Below are 20,348 nucleotides of genomic sequence, written 5' to 3' on the forward strand. Positions count from 1 at the left end.
TACTGGCCATTATTGCTCCTCGATTCCACCGCCGCCCCTAATTTCCGGGCGAGGGCCGACAGCTGACTAGCGCTGTTTTCAACCCCCGACTACGCCAGTGCTGGCCCCAAACAGACTGCAGCGCCCGCTGAAGAACCAGCACACAGCATCCTGGCTTCAAACAGTTCCTGTCCCACGCTGGTCCCCCCCCCCCCGCCCCCCCCCCCCCACCGGGCGCTCGGCTCCTCACGCGATCCATGGTGCCGGCCGGGCTATCTCCGCACCAACACCACGCGTCACTCCGACGCCGTCCGCCTCACACTCGGAGTTTGCTAGGCCGGACTGGTGAAGGTGGTGGGCACGCGGGCCCCGGTGCACACTCTCCAATGTTGACGCGGGTCATCGCCAAAGACCTCACACGTGACTCCAGTCTCGACCCGAGGTCTCAGGCGTGACATCTGCGGCGGCTTGTCGTCAGCACGAGAAAAAGGCGAGGTGTCTGCGGCGGCCCGCCGTGGGTAGCTGACGTCTCTGATGTGGCGTCTACCGGGGCTGCTCGTGGGTACGTGAGGGCTTGTAAATGGTGTCTACTGTGCCTCCTTATGGGCGCGTGAGTAGGCCCTCATAGGCGGCCATCTCCTTCTTCTCCTTCTTCATGTTGCGCACCATGAACTCCATCCTGCAATCGAAGTGGCGATGAGCCCAGCGACTTCAGTTTGGGAGGCTACGCACGTTTCTGTGGCAAAAATGAGGTAACTTATTCCCCGCGAGTTGCTTCCCAGAACTTCAATACGTTTAACAAGCACGGCTAATGTCTGATATTGGCAAATCAAGGGGTAACACTTCCAATGCCTCAACACATAAAAAACCAACTATTAAATCAAGATTTTCCAGGAGACTAACTTTGCCATTCCGCCCATAAAACCCGTATGAAACGGATAACAAAAATCCGTTGGGGTAGAATATATATATATATATATATATATATATATATATATATATATATATATATATATATATATATATGATACGTGTTATTCGGCGTATTTCCGTGTCTATACTCCTACAAAAAGACATGAAACCTCCAGTTTACCCTATGGAGGAGGACGTGTGATACGTTCCATTCATCGCAAATCTTCCAGAAGTGCAAGAACAGTCAAGGATATCACAAAACCGAATATGACGGCAGGATCCCACAAGCGTCAAAAGAAACACACGTCTCAAATACGCTCGTCCTCGTAACCGTAACTCGCCCTCGTCCTCGTAACCAAAAGACATCTTTTGAACGTCGCCCCGGGAATCGAATTGACGCAAACATAAGAGCCGCTTCGGGATGAGCTGCGAACGTGAGTGTCATCTGGTTAAGTGTTGTCTGCTTTTGACAGATCGGAGTTCTTTCGGCGGAGATGACAGTGTTTTACATCATCTGCCTTCGTGCACGGTTCCAATATTTCAAAAGTCAGTGAATGTGCGATGCTTGAGGTAAAAATTAGCTGACGAAAGGCTTAGTTTCAGAAGGAAAAAACTTTGAATTATGAATAAGATACTGACAGCTCACGACGTTCCTTCCAGCTAGTATTCACCTCTCATCACGCCAACGATTACACGAATACGAATTACATTACATTACACGCATACGAATTACAACATACGAATTCTAATTGGTTACATACCCATCTAAATTAATTTTAAAAAAGAACGAAAAAAATTACACCCAAACTCTATGGACATTCAGTAAAATGTCTGGCCTTCCCACTGATGAGCAGCCAACACACCCCACACTTCCCAAGCAGAGTTGGGTGGGTGGTGGGTGGTGGTGGGGGGGAGGGGGGGCTAATACGGGCTGTCAGTCTGAGCCCTCACTCGGTGACGGCGGCGGCACGGTGTCGCCTGCGGGCCGCTGTAGCGAGTACAGGCCGCCGACGCCAGGGACGGTGTGGTGGGAGGCCCCAGAGACGACAGGACCCGGCGGCCCGAGGACACGATCAACAAACAGTGACGACGGGGGCATCCAACACCAGACACGGTCAGTTTCAGGACCGGCGCACGACTGTCATGATCTTACCGCAGCACATCAGCACAGCACTACATGTCCGTGCACCACCAAAATGCAAGAGCAAAACGCACCCCGTCATGGCCCAAACATAGCGAGAATCACGACAGCACGAAGAATCACATTCCAACGCTGACATTGGGAACATGATAACATGTGCCGCATCGCAACAACACACAATGCAACACATCACAACACAAACACATCACGGTGCCATGTCGTCAGCACCATCCACGCATCATGGCCCCAACATGGTGCGCCACATGAGCACGCTACCACAGTTTGCCGCGCACGCCAGCAGCACGGCTCGCCCCAATGTTGTGTGCGCAGGATGGTCGGACTCAGCCCGTACCTGTGGCGCAGAGTGTGCAGACTCAGCCCGTACCTGTGGCGCAGAGTGATCAGACTCAGCCCGTACCTGTGGACCAGAGTGGTCAGACTCAGCCCGTACCTGTGATACAGTGGTCAGACACAGCCCGTACCTGTGGCACAGTGGTCAGACACAGCCCGTACCTGTGGCGCAGAGTGATCAGACTCAGCCCGCACCTGTGGACCAGAGTGGTCAGACTCAGCCCATACCTGTAATACAGTGGTCAGACACAGCCCGTACCTGTGGCACAGAGTGGTCAGACACAGCCCGTACCTGTGGACCAGAGTGGTCAGACTCAACCCGTACCCGTGGACCAGAGTGGTCAGACTCAGCCCGTACCTGTGGACCAGAGTGGTCAGACTCAGCCCATACCTGTGATACAGAGAGGCCAGACACAGCCCGTACCTGTGGACCAGAGTGGTCAGACTCAGCCCGTACCTGTGGACCAGAGTGGTCAGACTCAGCCCATACCTGTGATACAGAGAGGCCAGACACAGCCCGTACCTGTGGCGCAGAGTGGTCAGACTCAGCCCGTACCTGTGCTCGATGATGCGCTCTACGATCTTCTGCGTCGTCATGTCGTTGCCCGACTCGATCTGCTTGAATTTGGAGCGGCGCTTCGGCTCAGCATACGGGTCAGAGCCATCTGTCGGGTCAGGGCAGGGCAGGTCAGGTCAGGTAAGGCCAAGTCAGGTTGGGGCAGGTCAGGTCAGCTGTTACTGGCTGCGTCACGGCACCTGGTGACTGGTGTCCAGAACTGCGGCGATGGTGATTTACAGAGTGCAGAGGCACCTCCACAGAAAATTCGAGGTGCAGAACAAGTTTCTATCTTTTTTGCATCTGGACTGTGCTGAACAGTCATGCGATGTGCGGAAATTAGCGATCCTTACATATTGCTGTCATATCTAAGCATCTACTAAACAGTGCTGGACACATTAATCAGCAATGCCTACAAAGCCCCTCAATCTCGCTGGGTGCAGCGTCCCCAGCTAGATAAACAGGCCATTTCAAATGCAAGTTGTTGGCAACCTAAGCCGCCTCATACCTAACGCAGGCATGCAGAATAGTTTCACACATTAACAATTATCTATGGCATAGCACCAGTCCTTGAATCATCACAACGTCAGCTGCACCAAGTGCAGCTTAACCTGAGGGTACCAAATCGATCTGCCCCCCCCCCCCCCCCCTTCCAGCCGTTCGTTACCCCCGACATCAGGTACAGCTCACACTGAGGGCGCCAAACCGACCTGCCCCCCCCCCCCCCCCAGCCGTTCGCCACCCCTCCTTCCCCAGCTGGCCGTCGCCGCTCCGCCCGGACCGGAGCACTCACCGACGTCGTCGGAGATGGGCGTGGTGCCGTGACACACCACGTCCACGCGGAAGTGGTCCATGAGGTCGGGCGTGACCGGGTATGGCGCGCCGATCACCACCTCGTCCACGTACCGACACGCCAGTACGCTCAGCGTGCGCTCGTGAAGGTTCATGATCGGGTAGTTGTAGCCCTTGTAGCTGGCGGCGGCGGAGGGCGGCGGTTAGACGCTGCGGTGGGTTCGATTCTCGGCGCGGGAAACTTTTGCCGGCTCCGATTGCCAGCACGAGTGACGATGCTCATGATTTCGGCAGCTGCATGCATCGGGAAACAGTTCCATGATGATCGCAATTGCTAGCGAGCGAAATAGAACTGCAACTCAGTTTGACCACCAGGGGCGGCACGGCCGCCGCAGTGGGGACCAGAGGCGGAGCGGCCGCCGCAGTGAGGACCAGAGGCGGAGCGGCCGCCGCAGTGAGGACCAGAGGTGGAGCGGCCGCCGCAGTGAGGGCCAGAGGCAGAGCGGCCGCCGCAGTGAGGACCAGAGGCAGAGCGACCGCCGCAGTGAGGACCAGAGGCGGAGCGGCCGCCGCAGTGAGGACCAGAGGCGGAGCGGCCGCCGCAGTGAGGACCAGAGGCGGAACGGCCGCCGCAGTGGGGCAGCCAGGGGGGTGAGGGCAACACACGACCCGCCATCATCCACGACCCGCGGACCAGTCACCGGCATGTCAGCTGTATGATAGGACACCTCTGGGGCTACGGCTTGGAAGGCATACGCAGAGCGGTTGATTCCGAGACACAAACTGCGTTACTTGCATGGCCACGTGATGCGTATGTAACGCTCCAGCATGTAACACTCCAGTGAGGTCCAGAATCAGCTTTATGTTATAGCACTTGCAAATAAGCTCATTGTAGACACGTTGTCTAATATCTATCCCAAGTCACCTCTTGTATAGGGCTACGGTACATATACAGCTGTTATTGGTTGTCAATAAACTGAACGAAACATAACCTGACTGCCTTGAAGAGAACGCGAACAACCTATTCGCCCCCAAATTAACTTGCTGGTACAGCACGTTTCCTGCGTAATACGACAAATGATACATCACGAAACATAAAAATACGCTCAAAAGACATAATCGTGGGAATAACAACGTCACATATGGCGTCACCAAAGCCCCGCGCTTTGAAATTCTCCACTCAGATATCAAGAACCTGAAGCATAATATGCTGTCAGGGCGGCCACCGACCGGTTGACTATTGGGTCCGTGTGAAGTCCGACGATGAGGAAGTCGCCCTGCGCCGCAGCCTTCTCCAGGAAATCCAGGTGACCCACGTGGAACAGGTCGAACGCCCCGGCCACGTACACCACCCGGTCGCCCGGCTGTCGGCCAGAGGTCACGGCTGCACGTCAGAGGAGTAGCCAGAGACCACGGCCACACGTCAGCGGCGTGGCCAGAGGTCACGATAACACGTCAGAGGGGTGGCCAGGGGTCACGACCACACGTCAGAGGGGGTGACCAGGGGTCACGACCACACGTCAGAGGGGTGGCCAGGGGTCACGACCACACGTCACGTCAGAGGGGTGGCCAGGGGTCACGGCCACACGTCAGAGGGGTGGACAGAGGTCATGACCACACGTCAGAGGGGTGGCCAGGGGTCACGACCACACGTCAGAGGGGTGGACAGAGGTCACGACCACACGTCAGAGGGGTGGCCAGGGGTCACGACCACACGTCACGTCAGAGGGGTGGCCAGGGGTCACGGCCACACGTCAGAGGGTGGCCAGGGGTCACGACCACACGTCAGGTCAGAGGGGTGGCCAGGGGTCACGGCCACACGTCAGAGGGGTGGACAGAGGTCATGACCACACGTCAGAGGCGTGGATAAAGGTCACGGCCACATGTCAGAGGCGTGGCCACGGGCCACGGCGCCACACGTCAGAATCGAGGACAGAGGTCGCGGCCATACGTCAGAGGCGTAGCCACAGGTCACGGCCATACGTCAGAGGCGTAGCCACAGGTCACGGCGCCACAGGTCAGAGTTGTGGCTAGAGGTCACGGCCACAGGTCGACTCACACGTCAAAGTCGTGGACAGAGGTCACGGCCACACGTCAGAGGGGGGGGGGCAGGGGTCACGACCACACATCAGAGGGGTGACCCGTGCCGTACAACTGGTCGCCTGCTACCCGCTTTCACAGTACCCGTACTGGGGTACAGTTCAAAAGTACACACCACAGCACCGTAGCACGTGTAAGTACCCGTGTTTGTGGTCGGAAGCGGTCCCAATGACCCTCATCCCGACTGAGGTGTCTCGACCCCTGGGACTCACAGGTACCGGCTGTCGCGTTCGCCAGGCGCTATCGGTGAACGTTAACGACAACGCTTGAGCGGTCAATGCACGGGTGATTTCCAAAGCACGTGTATCGTAATTTGGGAAGCCCTGCATGACATCCAAATCCCTGCATGACAAACCAAGGCCAAAACATCAAAGTCTGCCCGGTGTGTCTGAGCGCAGGACGAGCAACCAGTGAGACGCCGCACACGTGCTATCAGACGCCACAGTCAGCGCCGACCTCTGACCAGCCCCCACGGCGTCTCACCAGCGGGTCTGTATCCCGCGCCTCGTCGGAGCGGACACCTACCTTGGGCACCTTGCCGGAGGAAAACTGAATCAGCTGCTGGGTGGTGGGCAAGAACTGAGTCACGCCCGTCCAGGGACTGTGGGCCGTGGCGCCCTGCTCCAGCGACGCTTCCGGCGGCAGGTCCACCGAGTACTCGTCCTTACCCGTCTGGGGGCAGGGGTCAGGTCAGGTCAGGTCCACCGGGTACTCGTCCTTACCGGTCTGGGGGCAGGGGTCAGGTCAGGTCTGGTCCACCCAATACTCGTCCTTACCGGTCTGGGGGCAGGGGTCAGGTCAGGTCAGGTCCACCGAGTACTCGTCCTTACCGGTCTGGGGGAAAGGGTCGGGTCAGTTCAGGTCCACCCAACACTCGTCCTTACCGGTCTGGGGGCAGGGGTCAGGTCAGGTCAGGTCCACAGGGTACTCGTCCTTACCGGTCTGGGGGAAAGGGTCGGGTCAGTTCAGGTCCACCCAATACTCGTCCTTACCGGTCTGGGGGCAGGGGTCAGGTCAGGTCAGGTCCACCGAGTACTCGTCCTTACCGGTCTGGGGGCAAGGGTCAGGTCAGGTCTGGTCCACAGGGTACTCGTCCTTACCGGTCTGGGGGCAGGGGTCAGGTCAGGTCTGGTCCACAGGGTACTCGTCCTTACCGGTCTGGGGGCAGAGGTCAGGTCAGGTCTGGTCCACCGAGTACTCGTCCCTACCGGTCTCGGTCTGGGGGCAGGGGTCAGGTCAAGTCTGGTCCACCGAGTACTCGTCCTTACCCATTTGGGGGCAGGGGTCACGTCAGGTCAAGTCCACAGGTTACCCGTTCTTACAGGTCTGATAGCAAGAACAGGCATCGTGCCCAGAGTCCCCCCTCACTCGGGGCTAAGCAATCGACAAATGTTTGTCGAGGGCTCTCATTGCCCTAGCCATTTGTTCTGGCTATTTACGGGTTCGATATCATTCGAGACAGATGAGGATGGAGGCCCCAAGCTGCCTCCCATGGGCTAGCGCAGCTCTCGCGCAGACAATCCGCTTCGCCTACACATGAGGTGCAAGGAGCCGTTCGTCAGGCATGTCCGGATGGATGCGCCGGCGATAGCCCCAGTCATCTCTGACGGAGCCAGCGCTGACCGCCGAGGTCGGTATGCCGGACTGGGACCACAGACGTCGGTATGCCGGACTGGGACCGCGGAGGTCGGTATGCCGGACTGGGACCGCAGACGTCGGTATGCTGGACTGGGACCGCAGACGTCGGTGTGCCGGACTGGGACCGCAGACGTCGGTGTGCCGGACTGGGACTGCAGACGTCGGTATGCTGGACTGGGACCGCAGACGTCGGTATGCTGGACTGGGACCGCAGACGTCGGTATGCTGGACTGGGACCGTGGAGGTCGGTATGCTGGACTGGGACCGCAGACGTCGGTATGCTGGACTGGACCGCAGACGTCGGTATGCTGGACTGGGACCGCAGACGTCGGTATGCTGGACTGGGACCGCAGACGTCGGTATGCCGGACTGGGACAGCAGACGTCGGTATGCGGGACTGGGACCCGCAGACGTCGGTATGCTGGACTGGGACCGCAGACGTCGGTATGCTGGACTGGGACCGCAGACGTCGGTATGCTGGACTGGGACCGCAGACGTCGGTATGCTGGACTGGGACCGAAGAGGTCGGTATGGCGGACTGGGACCGCAGAGGTCGGTATGCCGGACTGGGACCGCAGAGGTCGGTATGCCGGACTGGGACCGAAGAGGTCGGTATGGCGGACTGGGACCGAAGAGGTCGGTATGCCGGACTGGGACCGAAGAGGTCGGTATGCCGGACTGAGACCGCAGAGGTCAGTGTGCCGGACTAGGACAGCTGACGCGCGGGGTGGTCACGCAGGCTGAATGCTCCAAGCACCAGCACATACCCGCAGTTTCGGAGCCTGTAGCCCCAGCACACAGCGCCGCTCACGAGCCTGCTTTCTAGCCACAACAGCAACGACGTACAGCACGTGCAATAGCGTACGTTCTGATCACCACACCTCGACCAAAGTCCGTCCGTCCAAGTGGGTGCGATGCAGCGCGGCGCGCCGCCCCGGACTTTGAGCACGGGCCTGTCCGCCAGCACCGTCCTCGACCGTATCTCATCTGATCACGCCCAAATGGCCCACTCAACACGCTGTCTCGACACCGAAGTGCAACGGCGTGAGGTCACTCAAGATTCAGTATCCATTAGCGTACAGTGATGCCGCTGTGTGGAATCAGTGGACACCTTGTCACCGGTACTGGAAGTTGTCACATGTTGTCAGTGTTGTCAATGTCGCAGGGCGGACGGACGGGGCTGCGCAGTGACAATGACAACAGCGCTCATCGAGTTCATATGTGTCATCCGAATACGGCAAAAAAATAAATGGGCTTAACACTTCGTCGGCTCATCGATCACTAGTGCAGAACAGCCAATCTCCAATTCTCCGATGGTATTTTGCCTCTCTATACCGGAGATGGCCACAGGCCTATGCAAACGCTCTGGTCGACCAGCGCGACTCCGAACTGACCTTGAAGTGGCTGCGAGTCATGAGCAGCATGCGTCCCACCAGATCCGTGGTAGACACGCCTCTGGTCCGCAGACACTCCCTGTGGGGTAAAGACGGCGTCACGCGGGGGTCAGACACACCTTTGGTCCGCAGACACTCCCTGTGGGGTAAAGACGGCGTCACGCGGGGGTCAGACACACCTCTGGTCCGCAGACACTCCCTGTGGGGTAAAGACGGCGTCACGCGGGGGTCAGACACACCTTTGGTTCGCAGACACTCCCTGTGGGGTAAGGACGGCGTCACGCGGGGGTCAGACATATCTCTGGTTCGCAGACGCTTTTTCTGTGGGGTAAAGACGGAGTCACGCGGGGGTCAGACACACCTTTGGTCCGCAGACACTCCCTGTGGGGTAAGGACGGCGTCACGCGGGGGTCAGACATATCTCTGGTTCGCAGACGCTTTTTCTGTGGGGTAAAGACGGAGTCACGCGGGGGTCAGACACACCTTTGGTCCGCAGACACTCCCTGTGGGGTAAGGACGGCGTCACGCGGGGGTCAGACATATCTCTGGTTCGCAGACGCTTTTTCTGTGGGGTAAAGACGGCGTCACGCGGGGGTTAGACACACCTTTGGTCCGCAGACACTCCCTGTGGGGTAAAGACGGCGTCACGCGGGGGTCAGACACACCTCTGGTCCGCAGACACTCCCTGTGGGGTAAAGACGGCGTCACGCGGGGGTCAGACACACCTTTGATCCGCAGACACTCCCTGTGGGGCAGAGAAGATGGCGCCATACGGGGTGAGACATATCTCTGGTTCGCAGACACTTTTTCTGTGGGACGTCTCACGGGAGGGAAGGAGAGGGGCGGCAGATCACACACGACTTGCTTAGTCGCTCGGTATCCGCCGCCCAACCCCCCTAACTGATGCCGTCTGCAGGGCACACACCCCGCAGCGAGGACCTGTCTCTCAATGCCACGGCCCCACGGACCACGCGTACAAAGTCCGCCGCCAGCCGACCCGGCCGGCGCGTCTGGGCCGCCCGGGCCGCGCGGTGGCCGGCCTCCGTATCTGCCGGGCCAGCGGCACACCCCACCACCGCGCCGCTAGGCACCGACGAGAAACGTGACGGGATGGAGGCTCGAACCCAGCTTCGGCCCAGGTTCGCCTTTCATTGTGTTCCCTGAACAAAACGTCCAAATTTCTACGCACGGTGATACCTGTCCTCCGCGTTTCCCTCAGTTCCCTCGGCTTGAACACCCAGGCCATGACTTCGCTGCTGGACTGGACTGCCAGCAGCTGACTGCATGACATCTGTGTTTTTACATGCTGGGAGACACGTCACTGCTGTTGCTGTTGACTTCAGCGGTGATACGTGACGGGCGGAGCTCCACATCAGCACCCCGAGTCTGGCTCCACATGAGCACCCCGAGTTTGGCTCCACACCAGCACCCCAGAGCCTGGTTCCCCATCAGTATCGCAGAGCCTGGCTCCACATCAGCACCCCAGAGCCTGGCTCCACATCAGCGCCCCAGAGCCCAGCTCCACGTCAGCACCCCAGAGTCTGGCTCCACATCAGCACCCCAGAGTCTGGCTCCACATCAGCACCCCAGAGTCTGGCTCCACATCAGCACCCCAGAACCCAGCTCCAAATCAGCACCCCCGAGTCTGACGCTACATCAGCACCCCAGAGCCCGGACAAGAGGGTCAGTGCGTCAAAACGGATGGCAATCTGCATTCTAGTGTGATGCTTGAATGAGGCCGCTCCAAATGCCGATCAATTTTAACATCCCATGGCTGGCACCTGGCAACAAGGCTCCCAGATCCTTCTCCCAGCTTAAAGCTGAAAGCTATGCACAAATCAAGATGCTAAGTTCTGTGCACAGGCTCAACGCACGCACGCACGCACGCACGCACGCACACATACACACATACACACACTCGCCCTGCAAGGACGGCTGGAGAGAAAAAGGAGGCCAAGAATACACTTACACACCAACGCAAGGCACAACGTGGCCAGGTTTGCACTTTACAGCATTCGGGGCCTGATCTGTCACGTCCCTTCTGTCTCGGTGCTCAGCTCACTTGTATCGGTTGGCGGCCTTGACGATGTGGTACGTGTCCACGCCCTCAGCAGTCATTGTAATGTCATCTGGGAAGGAGGCACAGGCTCAATAGCGCTGAAATTGCCGAACACAGCTCTTTTGGCCTATGGCCTATGAGCAACATCTTTGGAATCTCGCCACTGCACATCCATCATTAAATGGTCGCCCATATGCACAATAAGCAGGTGCATCAATGCATGTGTCAGCCTTGACAATGGATCTGACAGGGTAGTTTGGACACCTGAAGGGCCCATAATGCATGTCAGGGAAAGCTGTGCACCCTTTTCATACCAGTAAGTAGTAACAACTGGTAGTTCGCAACAGCGCACATACAGTTCCCAGCAGACAAGGTACATCCACGCAGACAGAGCTCACAACAGACCCCTGTGCCCCTGCATGCCCAGTTCACAGCTGGCAATGAGTCCTGCCTACCTCCATGCACGCAGAAGTCGCACTCGTACTTGTCGAGTGTCTCCAGCGTGGTGACGTACGGAGCCGCCTCCACCACCTCATCCACCCACTTGATGGCACGCACCATCTTGTACCTGATGGCCGTGAATCACAACATCAGGTCAGTAGGGTCGGTCACTGCTGGCCAGGCGTTGCGGGGGGAGGGTGAAAGGTCGACACCGAGACACTAGTCAGCAGACTGTGGTATCTGGTGTAAGGACACATGGAGGCAGCTGGAGGGGTTTTGGTAGCGCTGTGATTAAGATATGCTTCTCAGGCATGACAGGTACAGGGTTTGATTTACTGTGGTGCCTGCCATTCCTGTCAGGGTCAGAGGAAGGTGATGCCACATAGCCCCATCAGCTGGTTGAGTTGTAAGGCCATCAAGGCACACAGAGACAATGCACCAGGTGGGCTTGATCTCCCACAGTGGCAAGCTAACATGGGTGACAGGGACAGGGGCAGCATTATGGGCACACACCAGCTTTCCGGAGGCTGAAAACTGGAAAACTGCAGCAACCAGCATCTTCACATGGCATCTTCCTGACATGGCATGGACTGACCTCTCCTGTTCTGTGAAGACAGGTGGCCCCTTGTGCTCAGTGACTTCTGCATCACTGTGCACTCCAACCATCAGGTAGTTACCCATGGCCTTGGCCTGACGCAGTGAATTGGCATGCCCAAAGTGTACCATGTCATAGCTGAAACAGTGGTGCTGGTTAGTGGATAGGAATCCTTATGAGCTCCTTGTGGTGTAGGAACATTAACAGCTTATCCATTTTTGCTCAGCAATATGCCAAAACTGCCATGTTTTGGAGTCATTTGACATAACAGAGTGTCCTAAAAAAGTCGAATATACATAATTGAGCAGCAACAAGTGAATGATTAAATCTATAATTACTACACAGGAGAAGAGATAGCTTTAGATGACATGTCATAAAAGGCTCATATATCCTGGTGATGTGTTCATAAAAATAAAACAATTGCATGTTTCACATAACATTAATCATGTATCCATAACTTGTTTAGATGTTACACAAATCCAAACTCACCAGCCATCACACCAGACACGAACTTGCTTTTTATCACCTCCCATTTTGTCTCCTGAGGCCATTTCACTCATCCTGCAATCTGAAAATCATCACAGAAAATAGACAAAACTGAACTGTGATCACATCTCATTTAAATTTAGTTTCTTCAAACAGCAACCAGGCAACACTGGATGCTTGGAAACATCAAAGGCTTCTACACCAACAGCTGTTTTGCATGCCAGACATGCAGTGGTGAAACTAAGCTTTTTTAAAAAATGCCCACAGTTTTTTCCTAGCAAATAGACAGTGGGCCTATTCAGCTTTAAGGCTCAGTCACCAGTAAGGCTCTCAAAGAAAGTCAGTGACAATAGCATGTTATAAGAAGGGGTAAGACCATATCTCAGAAATATGTTTCAGAAAGATACATGCTAGAAACTATGAAAAATAGTTTGCCCCTAAAATCTTGATGTATATTATACCCAATCACAATGCCAGAGAATAAATCAAAGTTGAGAGCAACAATCTATTGCTTGCACCCTCAATAATAAGCTGACATCATAGGTGCACAATGCATCCATGCACAGTTACTAATATGATGGCTAATAGGATATTAGGTTTATCATGTCTATACCCACTGGAAAGAAATGGAAAATGAAAGAAATGGTCTTGGCTTTCTAAAAACTATACTCAAAAGAACTGGAAAAGCCTACTGGTCTGCCCAGCTGGATTACATATTCTGGCACTCTAAAACTTCATCACCACTTTATTGATTTTTCTCCAAAACAAATCAGGCCTCACATTTCTGAATTTTTGAAAAACATTTTGGTGCATACAAAGTTAACTGAAACCCAATGTACTTCCAGTGGTCAGTATTTTTATGGGGGATGGGGACGGGCAGAACTCAGCAAAAAATCATCATTAGAATACTGTGACAATTGCAATTTAAACTGGTTTCAATCTATCCACTAAATAGCAATGAATCTCACAAGAATGTGCAATCTAAAGAATACAACAGCATTTAGCCTTGGGTCAGGAGCCATTCGCAGTGCTAACAATCAACACCCACAACTTATAATAATTTGGCAACGCCTGTCACAAAACGATCAGAATGGTACTTCTACATCGCATGACACGCACCGCACACGCACAAACCAGGCCTAAGACCAGCTGGACGCGCACTTCCACCAGGAAACCTTACCGCCCCAGCGCGCAAACCCACCTACAGCAGTGCGGACTAGATACGTAGGAACGCGTGGCGCGCAACCCTCCGCTGACCCGCACCGGTCGCTCAAATGATCAGTTGATCTGGTGTACTCATCGCAGAGAGACATACCGTATGCTTTTCAACTTAATTGTCTTACACGCGCCATCATAGTAAACCCCATTTATCAAGATTTTAAAAAAGTGGTTAGAGGTTTCTGAAATATACAACCCTTAAATGCTCCTTTTATAGCATTAAAACTCATGTGTGTGGTTCTTTATATTTATTTAGTTTCTGTGGAGCCGGCTGAGGGTAATTCTTAACTTCAAATTCAAGAACACACATTGCTTTAGTGAGACCTGCTGAATATGGATATCATATGAAAATGAATGATATGTCGATGCAATTTTTTATTTCATTGTGAAACTTGACTGGAATTTTGTATCCTAAATTTGAAAGCGAATAGAGAATAAGAAGGCAAAATCAGCGTATTTAATATATCTGGCGGTGTGGCGCGGCGCTTCCTTTCCTGCGCTCCCATCGAAATTGGCGAAAGATGGTATGTAAACAGTATCGTTTTGTTACATACCATTGGGATTCGGGCCTTGTGCAGCAAAAAAATAAGTTTGAAGTGTGTTCGTGCTACTTTCTCACACTGACTTTTTCCCCCAGGGCATCGATATTTGTCATAAGCACGAGCGTAAGAGTCGGCGCACTGAGCCCAAGTCTCAGGATGTCTACCTGCGTTTGCTGGTCAAGGTGAGAATAAAATTGAGCTTGTATGAGCTTTCTTGGCCCGTGCTGTAAAATATTTTGCTGACGACCGTCTTACTACATTTTAGGATTGCGGTAAGTGAAGAGTCACGTTCAGGAAATGAACCTCCATGTGGGATCAGGGTGTACTTTCCTACCTAACATTAGAAAAAATCATTGTACACCATTCGTCGTGTTAAAGGCAGGACATATCATAAATAATCACAAAACAGGTAGAATCATGCTCCTACCTTCAAATTTCAATAACTTCGATGGTGGGCTCCCGAGCGCCGCGCGCACCACACCGCCTGGACTCCCCAGCACTGTTTCTGCGTTGCTGTTGCGTAAATACAATATTTCTGCTTACCAAGAACTCTACAAAATGTATGGGACCAAGGTAAACCATTTGTCGTGTTTAAGGCAGGGCATATCGTAAATATTCACAAAACAGGTAGATTCATGATCGTACCTTCAATTTTTTATAATTACAATGGTGAGCTCCCGGGCGCCGCATACACACAGTACCTGCGACACCGGCGCCATTAATGTGCGGGTCACAACATTACTGTGCATCAAGCAGCATCAAGAACCATAAAAATGTAGGGGGCCAACCCACCCGCCATCCACCAATAATAAGGATGCTGGAGCCTAGACATGGGCATGCCAAGCTCCTGTCTGCACTCAAAACAATAAGCCCTCTCCTGATTGGCAGAAAGTCAGAGAGAAGCATAAAACACAGGGAATGTACTGTGTACCACATGATTCAATATTTCTGGATTGTACTCTGAAATTGTGTCATAGTCAAGATTGGTATCAAGATACATGTCATTCTAACATATACTTATAAATGTGATGTAAATTAATGAGATATTGGATGAAAGATGAGTGTTTAATTATCTGTTATTTGGTGTTACTTATTGTATATTTTGATTGAAAGCTGTAAAAATGGGGGTAGTACATAGGGTGTTTCAGTGATGCCAAACATCATCTGAAACACTCCCTTGGGTATGTGGAAATCCAGGGCTTCCCAAATTTTCAGCTCTTGGGGATGATTTAGCATTGGAGGAAAGGCATGGAAGGCAAGGCATAGTGCATACCTCAGGCTGCAGCATAAATTTTGGCCTATTGTGAAAAAAGTCACAATTGTTTTGCTTATCTTGAAGAAAATTTTCTTCAAGAGCTGGTGTGCAAACCCCCTTTATGGGATGAGTTTTGGATCTCATTATGACTGGTGAGAAAAGTGTGATAGATGATGTATGATATATTTAAGGTAAGGTGATGCATTTGAGTAGTTTCAGCATAGATGACATCTATCAAATGCGAGGTTGGGATTTAGACCAGATTGGGGAAGAAAAGGACTGTGTGGTTATCATTTCCAGAAATTGAGAGGGATTGTTTTACATTTGGAGACAAGCATGAGATTTAATGAAACAAGCTCACTTATAGCTGTGGGTATACTTTTAAAGCGAATGTGTCACGGTTAGATTGCATCAATGTACCATGTGCAACACTGATTGAGAGCCAGTTGACAGCACTCAATCAATGGTCAATTTCAAAATCAATGGCCAATCAAATCAATTTGGGCTCTTTGAGACTTGGAGATGGTGCACAGTGGAGCAGCCGTGTTGGAGATTGGAGGGGGAGGTGGTGGACAAATAGGAATTGGAGCAGAGTGAACAGAGAATTTAAAGAGGTCTAAGAGGAATGAGTACTTGCTCATGGTAATATGCCAATTTGCAGTCTGTAAACAGTGTCTGGTGTCTTAAAAGCTTTAAATTATTATGCACCATACCGCAGTAGCCAGCTTGCAGTGAACAGTGTCTTGTGGGACATCACAGACTGGGTTTGTGCCATGGCACCCATGGAATGGTGCTGTTGTTTTCTCTAGACATTTGACATGGACTGAAGAAAGACACAGTTGTTCTTTGATGCTGGCTATGCAATTTTCAAACATCATTTACTGATGGTTTGTGTACCTAGCAAGGCTACAGTGTCTAATGTTTTGTTGTCCCCATTTCTGTGACTGCCTCCTTGCTGTGTCATGTTAGTGCATTTGGCAGTGAATGATGATTCCCCACTCCCGAGCTGCTGCTTTTCTCCTTTCTGTGGTTCATGTCTGGAATTGCATTGACAGCGCTCTTCTGTTTGCAAAATCAGTCATGGCCAGCTGCATATTTTTTTCTTTGCAGCATACATTGTCAGAATTTGCCTTTTGTGTGCACAATATGTGTGAAGTTCTGGGGTAGAAGTTTGGATTTGGGATTAATGTTGGCAAAATGTTTTGGGGTAAATGCTTGGACCCTTGCCTGCCTTCCCATCCATGAAGGCACTGCCTGTCACTGAGCCTGTCGCCGGCAGCTGTACCGGTTCTTGGCGCGCCGCACCGGCTCCAAGTTCAACCGGATCATCCTGCGCCGCCTGTTCATGAGCAAGCTGCACCGGCCGCCCATGTCGCTGGCGCGCATCATCCGGTTCATGAACCAGCCGGAGCGCAAGGACCGCATCGTCGTCGTGGTCGGCACCGTGACCAACGACGTGCGCATCTTCAAGATCCCCAAGATGACTGTGAGTGGAAGGGCGCTGCGCCAGCATGGGGTGGGAAAGGGGTAGGTGGGACCCTTGCCTGAGGTGAAGACAGGGGCAAGTGTGCGTTGTACAGGTGGGTCAGGCTCTCCATGGGTGTTTTTCCTTTCTTTTAGAACATGTTGAGGTTAAAGCGAGGGTGCTGTGCAACGAGTGAGATATGTGGCATGCCAATATTTACCGCGTTTTCTGGTTTTCAGTATCACAGACATTGAGCATTGTGATTCCATCTCCCGTGGCTTGTTTGTTGAGTTACCTGTCTCCTTTGATCCATATGCTGAAATGTCCGTCGCCTGTGATCTTTATGTCGCAATGCTGTCTCCTATGACCTTTTGGGTAGCGTTTCGCTGCCGCGTCATGCCGTTGACCGGTGTGGTACGATCGCTGACGGCCGGCCTGTGCTCGCTGCCACCAGATCTGCGCACTGCGCGTGACTGAGCAGGCGCGCGCGCGCATTCTGAAGGCCGGCGGCGAGATCATCACGTTCGACCAGCTGGCGCTGCGTGCGCCCACCGGCAAGAACACGGTGCTGATGCAGGTACGGCTGGCGGCGGGCCCCGGCGGCGGCCGGGTCGGCGGTGACGGGCCAGTCGCTGACGTCGTTGGCGTCGCCGCCCACGGCGGGAGCTGGCGCTGGCGAACGTCATCGTGTTTGTTTGGAACGAGCCCGGCTCACTTAGTGAGCTCGCGGCCACGCAGCCACCTTGGTCGGCGCAGGGTCCGGCTGGGGCAATGGCGCGGTGGTGGTGTGGCCTGCCTCGCGGCGGATCGTTTGTCTTCCGCCATGCCGCGTTGGGTTCGCTGGAGCTGGGGAGCTGTATCCGCTGATATAGGATAGACATGTCACGATCCAGCGCGATCCTTGCAGCTGAAGCCCAACTGTCCGCCATGTAGTTTAGCCATGTCCGAGCGCGAATTGCCGTAATGCATCTGAGTTGGGTATTGCGGAGGACGGCCGTAAATTGAAAGGGGGGGGGGGGGTGCTCTGGTTTACTATGCTCTCTTTCTGTAACTGTTAGTTACAGAAAGAAGGGCAGGTTCTTACAAGTTAAGTTTTATCATGAGGGGCAAGTCCTCTGGTGTTGTTGCTTGAAACATCAGAACTTCAGTTTCTTCATTCACGCATGGTCTCACCCATGGAATTATGAATTTCCAAACCAACAGCTGCTGTAACTGCTGCTGTTCCCAACATCTGCTACGCTCCAGATTAGAAAACTCGTTCCCACTGTGGGCGGACACTGGCCAGTTTGTTTTGGTTCCACAGGATGCATATTTTGGAACAAATGGTTATCGTTAGGTTGCGTGTCATCCTTTGTTCTTGGGAGTGTTTTTTCTGGTGGGGTCGACGACGATGTGCGTAGCGTCGTTAAGCAAACTTTAAAGGATAAGTAATGTTTTGGTTGAAATATCTCTGCTTCTGAGAGAAGTTTGGCTAGGGTTGTTTCCTCCTGGAAGGGATAATTGTGCACCCAATCGTTCTTAAAAGGCGGTGGTGCATCTGAACAAGGTCTCTGTTCCGATTGTGTTACTTGATCTCACGGGGTGCCGTGACCTTCAGCTGTGTCTCCGAGCGTCATGTGTGGTTCGTCACAGACCCACCTTGGCACAATATTGGTCCACGCGTGAATTGTGACCTAATTCACGGCCATATGTCCCTGTTCCTTTTCGGAAGAAACCCACGCACGGATACAATTGGTTGCCAACATCGTTGTCATTGGGGCTTTACGACGCACTCAGCTGCTGAGGCTATATGGCGTTGCCTACGTGTCACCCCTGGCAGGAAGGGCGGCACCGCGGGGAATTGAACCCCATACCTCTGGTTTCCCAGACGCGTGGTGATAAGCGCAGACACGTTAAGCGCTACGCTACCGGTACTCTCGCCAACTCCGGCAATATGCCTACGTGAGTTTGTTCGTTGTGTTCCCGGTGACTGTCTCCCTGGTCTGGGCCAGGGGTCACCGGGCCTCGTGTGGCGGTACTGTTGACCGCCGAGGCTGATCGGTCTGTAACCTCTCTCCCCCGCAGGGTCGCCGCACGGCGCGTGAGGCCAACAGGCACTTCGGCCTGGCCCCGGGCATGCCGCACAGCCACACCAAGCCTTACGTGCGCAGCAAGGGTCGCAAGTTCGAGCGGGCGCGTGGTCGCCGCTCGTCGTGCGGCTACAAGAAGTAGGCGATCGCAGTGGACGTTCAATACATGGGATCCGAGCGACGCGCGCCGGCTTTTGTGGAGATAACGCGGAGGAGGTGGAAAGAAAGATGTGCGAGGCGGAGAGGTAATGACAGACGCACGCCGGCTTTGTGGAGAGAGGACGGAGGAGGTGGAAAGATGTGCGAGGCAGACAGAACGACAGACGCACGCCGGCTTTGTGGAGAGAGGGTGGAGGAGGTGGAAAGATGCGCGAGACAGAAGGAAAATGAAGGGAGATTGAGGAGGTATTTAGAGAAATTGAGTAGGTGTTTTTGCATGTACCGTATCATACCGGCAATTACAACAGAGTGCACGGAGGCTGAAGAGCGGGGCATGCAAATATGGCGTAACATACACAATTCGTTACAATTGCATGCAATTACACGCAATGCCCGTGACTGTCTGCAGCGTGCTTACAAGATGCGTCGTTCGCACAACTATAAGAGTATACTGTATTAAGGTGCATTTGGTCGTCATTGGGTAGCATGTGATCTGTTTGTTTCTCGTTTAAATTTTAGCACGTTATGATTTTTACATTTGCGGGCATTCCGACTTTACAAGGTTCTGTGTTCATATCTATGGGGAGACGGGGGCGGCTTCGGCCTTACTGCTTGCGCCTAGTGTATGGCGGAAGGCACGCAATATTTTAAGACTGGGGAGTTTGGAAGAAGCGGCGTCCGATGTGGGGAAACCGGAAGAGTGGAGATCACCATAGCAAACACGCACGCTGGCTTGCCATTTGGAAGCTCTTGTGAGCTGGATGGGCGTGAGATGCTGCTCGGCGGACGTGGCGAAAACCAAGAGACACTGCGACTTGTACAGGTATGAGCATTTATAGTTTGAGGACGAACGATAAAGGACCCGCGTTGGGTGCAAGTGCCTAGCGCGATTGCAATACCTCAACCGGCGCATGCCTAAAGCTAGATGCCTAAACCGGCGGGTACCATGGGATCATGCACCATGCACGAAGAGGTGGCTGCTGCCACCGATCTAAACGCTGGATACCCCTGTTTGGACTGATTGGAACTGGTACAAGTCCGCGTCACCCTCCGTAACGTCAGATTGAAGTCACAAATACCACATTCTGTGTGATTTGTGCGCTAGATTCGCTTGTTATAGGCGTTACTGTTACCGGTCGTCGCGAGGTGCACGTGTTATTTAGGTTTGTCAGGCAACACATCCCGTTATCCCTGCG

General features: G+C 53.6%; 2 protein-coding genes across 2 annotated transcripts; one reads left to right on the forward strand and one right to left on the reverse strand.

The window, feature by feature from the left end:
• Positions 1-230: 230 nt before the first annotated feature.
• On the reverse strand, positions 231-13,705 carry LOC119113353 (ethanolamine-phosphate cytidylyltransferase). Its single transcript, XM_037237664.1, has 11 exons — positions 13,646-13,705; positions 12,448-12,526; positions 11,959-12,096; positions 11,378-11,490; positions 10,926-10,992; positions 8,864-8,942; positions 6,357-6,503; positions 4,962-5,095; positions 3,733-3,911; positions 2,940-3,048; positions 231-658 (listed from the first exon to the last, which is right to left on the reverse strand). The coding sequence occupies exons 2-11, from the start codon at positions 12,516-12,518 to the stop codon at positions 580-582; spliced, it is 1,116 nt and encodes a 371-aa protein (XP_037093559.1). The 5' UTR covers positions 12,519-12,526; positions 13,646-13,705; the 3' UTR covers positions 231-579.
• Positions 13,706-14,133: 428 nt separating this feature from the next.
• On the forward strand, positions 14,134-19,179 carry LOC119113354 (60S ribosomal protein L18). Its single transcript, XM_037237665.1, has 5 exons — positions 14,134-14,186; positions 14,300-14,386; positions 16,739-16,945; positions 17,379-17,501; positions 18,989-19,179. The coding sequence occupies exons 1-5, from the start codon at positions 14,184-14,186 to the stop codon at positions 19,133-19,135; spliced, it is 567 nt and encodes a 188-aa protein (XP_037093560.1). The 5' UTR covers positions 14,134-14,183; the 3' UTR covers positions 19,136-19,179.
• Positions 19,180-20,348: the final 1,169 nt, after the last annotated feature.

Source organism: Pollicipes pollicipes, unplaced genomic scaffold (assembly GCF_011947565.3).
Source record: "Pollicipes pollicipes isolate AB1234 unplaced genomic scaffold, Ppol_2.1 Scaffold_7262;HRSCAF=8765_pilon_pilon_pilon, whole genome shotgun sequence".
NCBI lineage: Eukaryota > Metazoa > Arthropoda > Thecostraca > Pollicipedomorpha > Pollicipedidae > Pollicipes > Pollicipes pollicipes.

Coding starts and splice junctions, on each gene's coding strand:
- LOC119113353 (XM_037237664.1), bottom strand. CDS start 12,518: ATGAGTGAAATGGCCTCAGGAGACAAAATGGGAGGTGATAAAAAGCAA. Junction 12,097..12,447: donor CGTGTCTGGTGTGATGGCTG/GTGAGTTTGGAT, acceptor CCACTGTTTCAG/CTATGACATGGTACACTTTG. Junction 11,491..11,958: donor GTCTTCACAGAACAGGAGAG/GTCAGTCCATGC, acceptor CACGGCCATCAG/GTACAAGATGGTGCGTGCCA.
- LOC119113354 (XM_037237665.1), top strand. Junction 14,387..16,738: donor ACCTGCGTTTGCTGGTCAAG/GTGAGAATAAAA, acceptor TGTCGCCGGCAG/CTGTACCGGTTCTTGGCGCG. Junction 16,946..17,378: donor TCAAGATCCCCAAGATGACT/GTGAGTGGAAGG, acceptor CGCTGCCACCAG/ATCTGCGCACTGCGCGTGAC.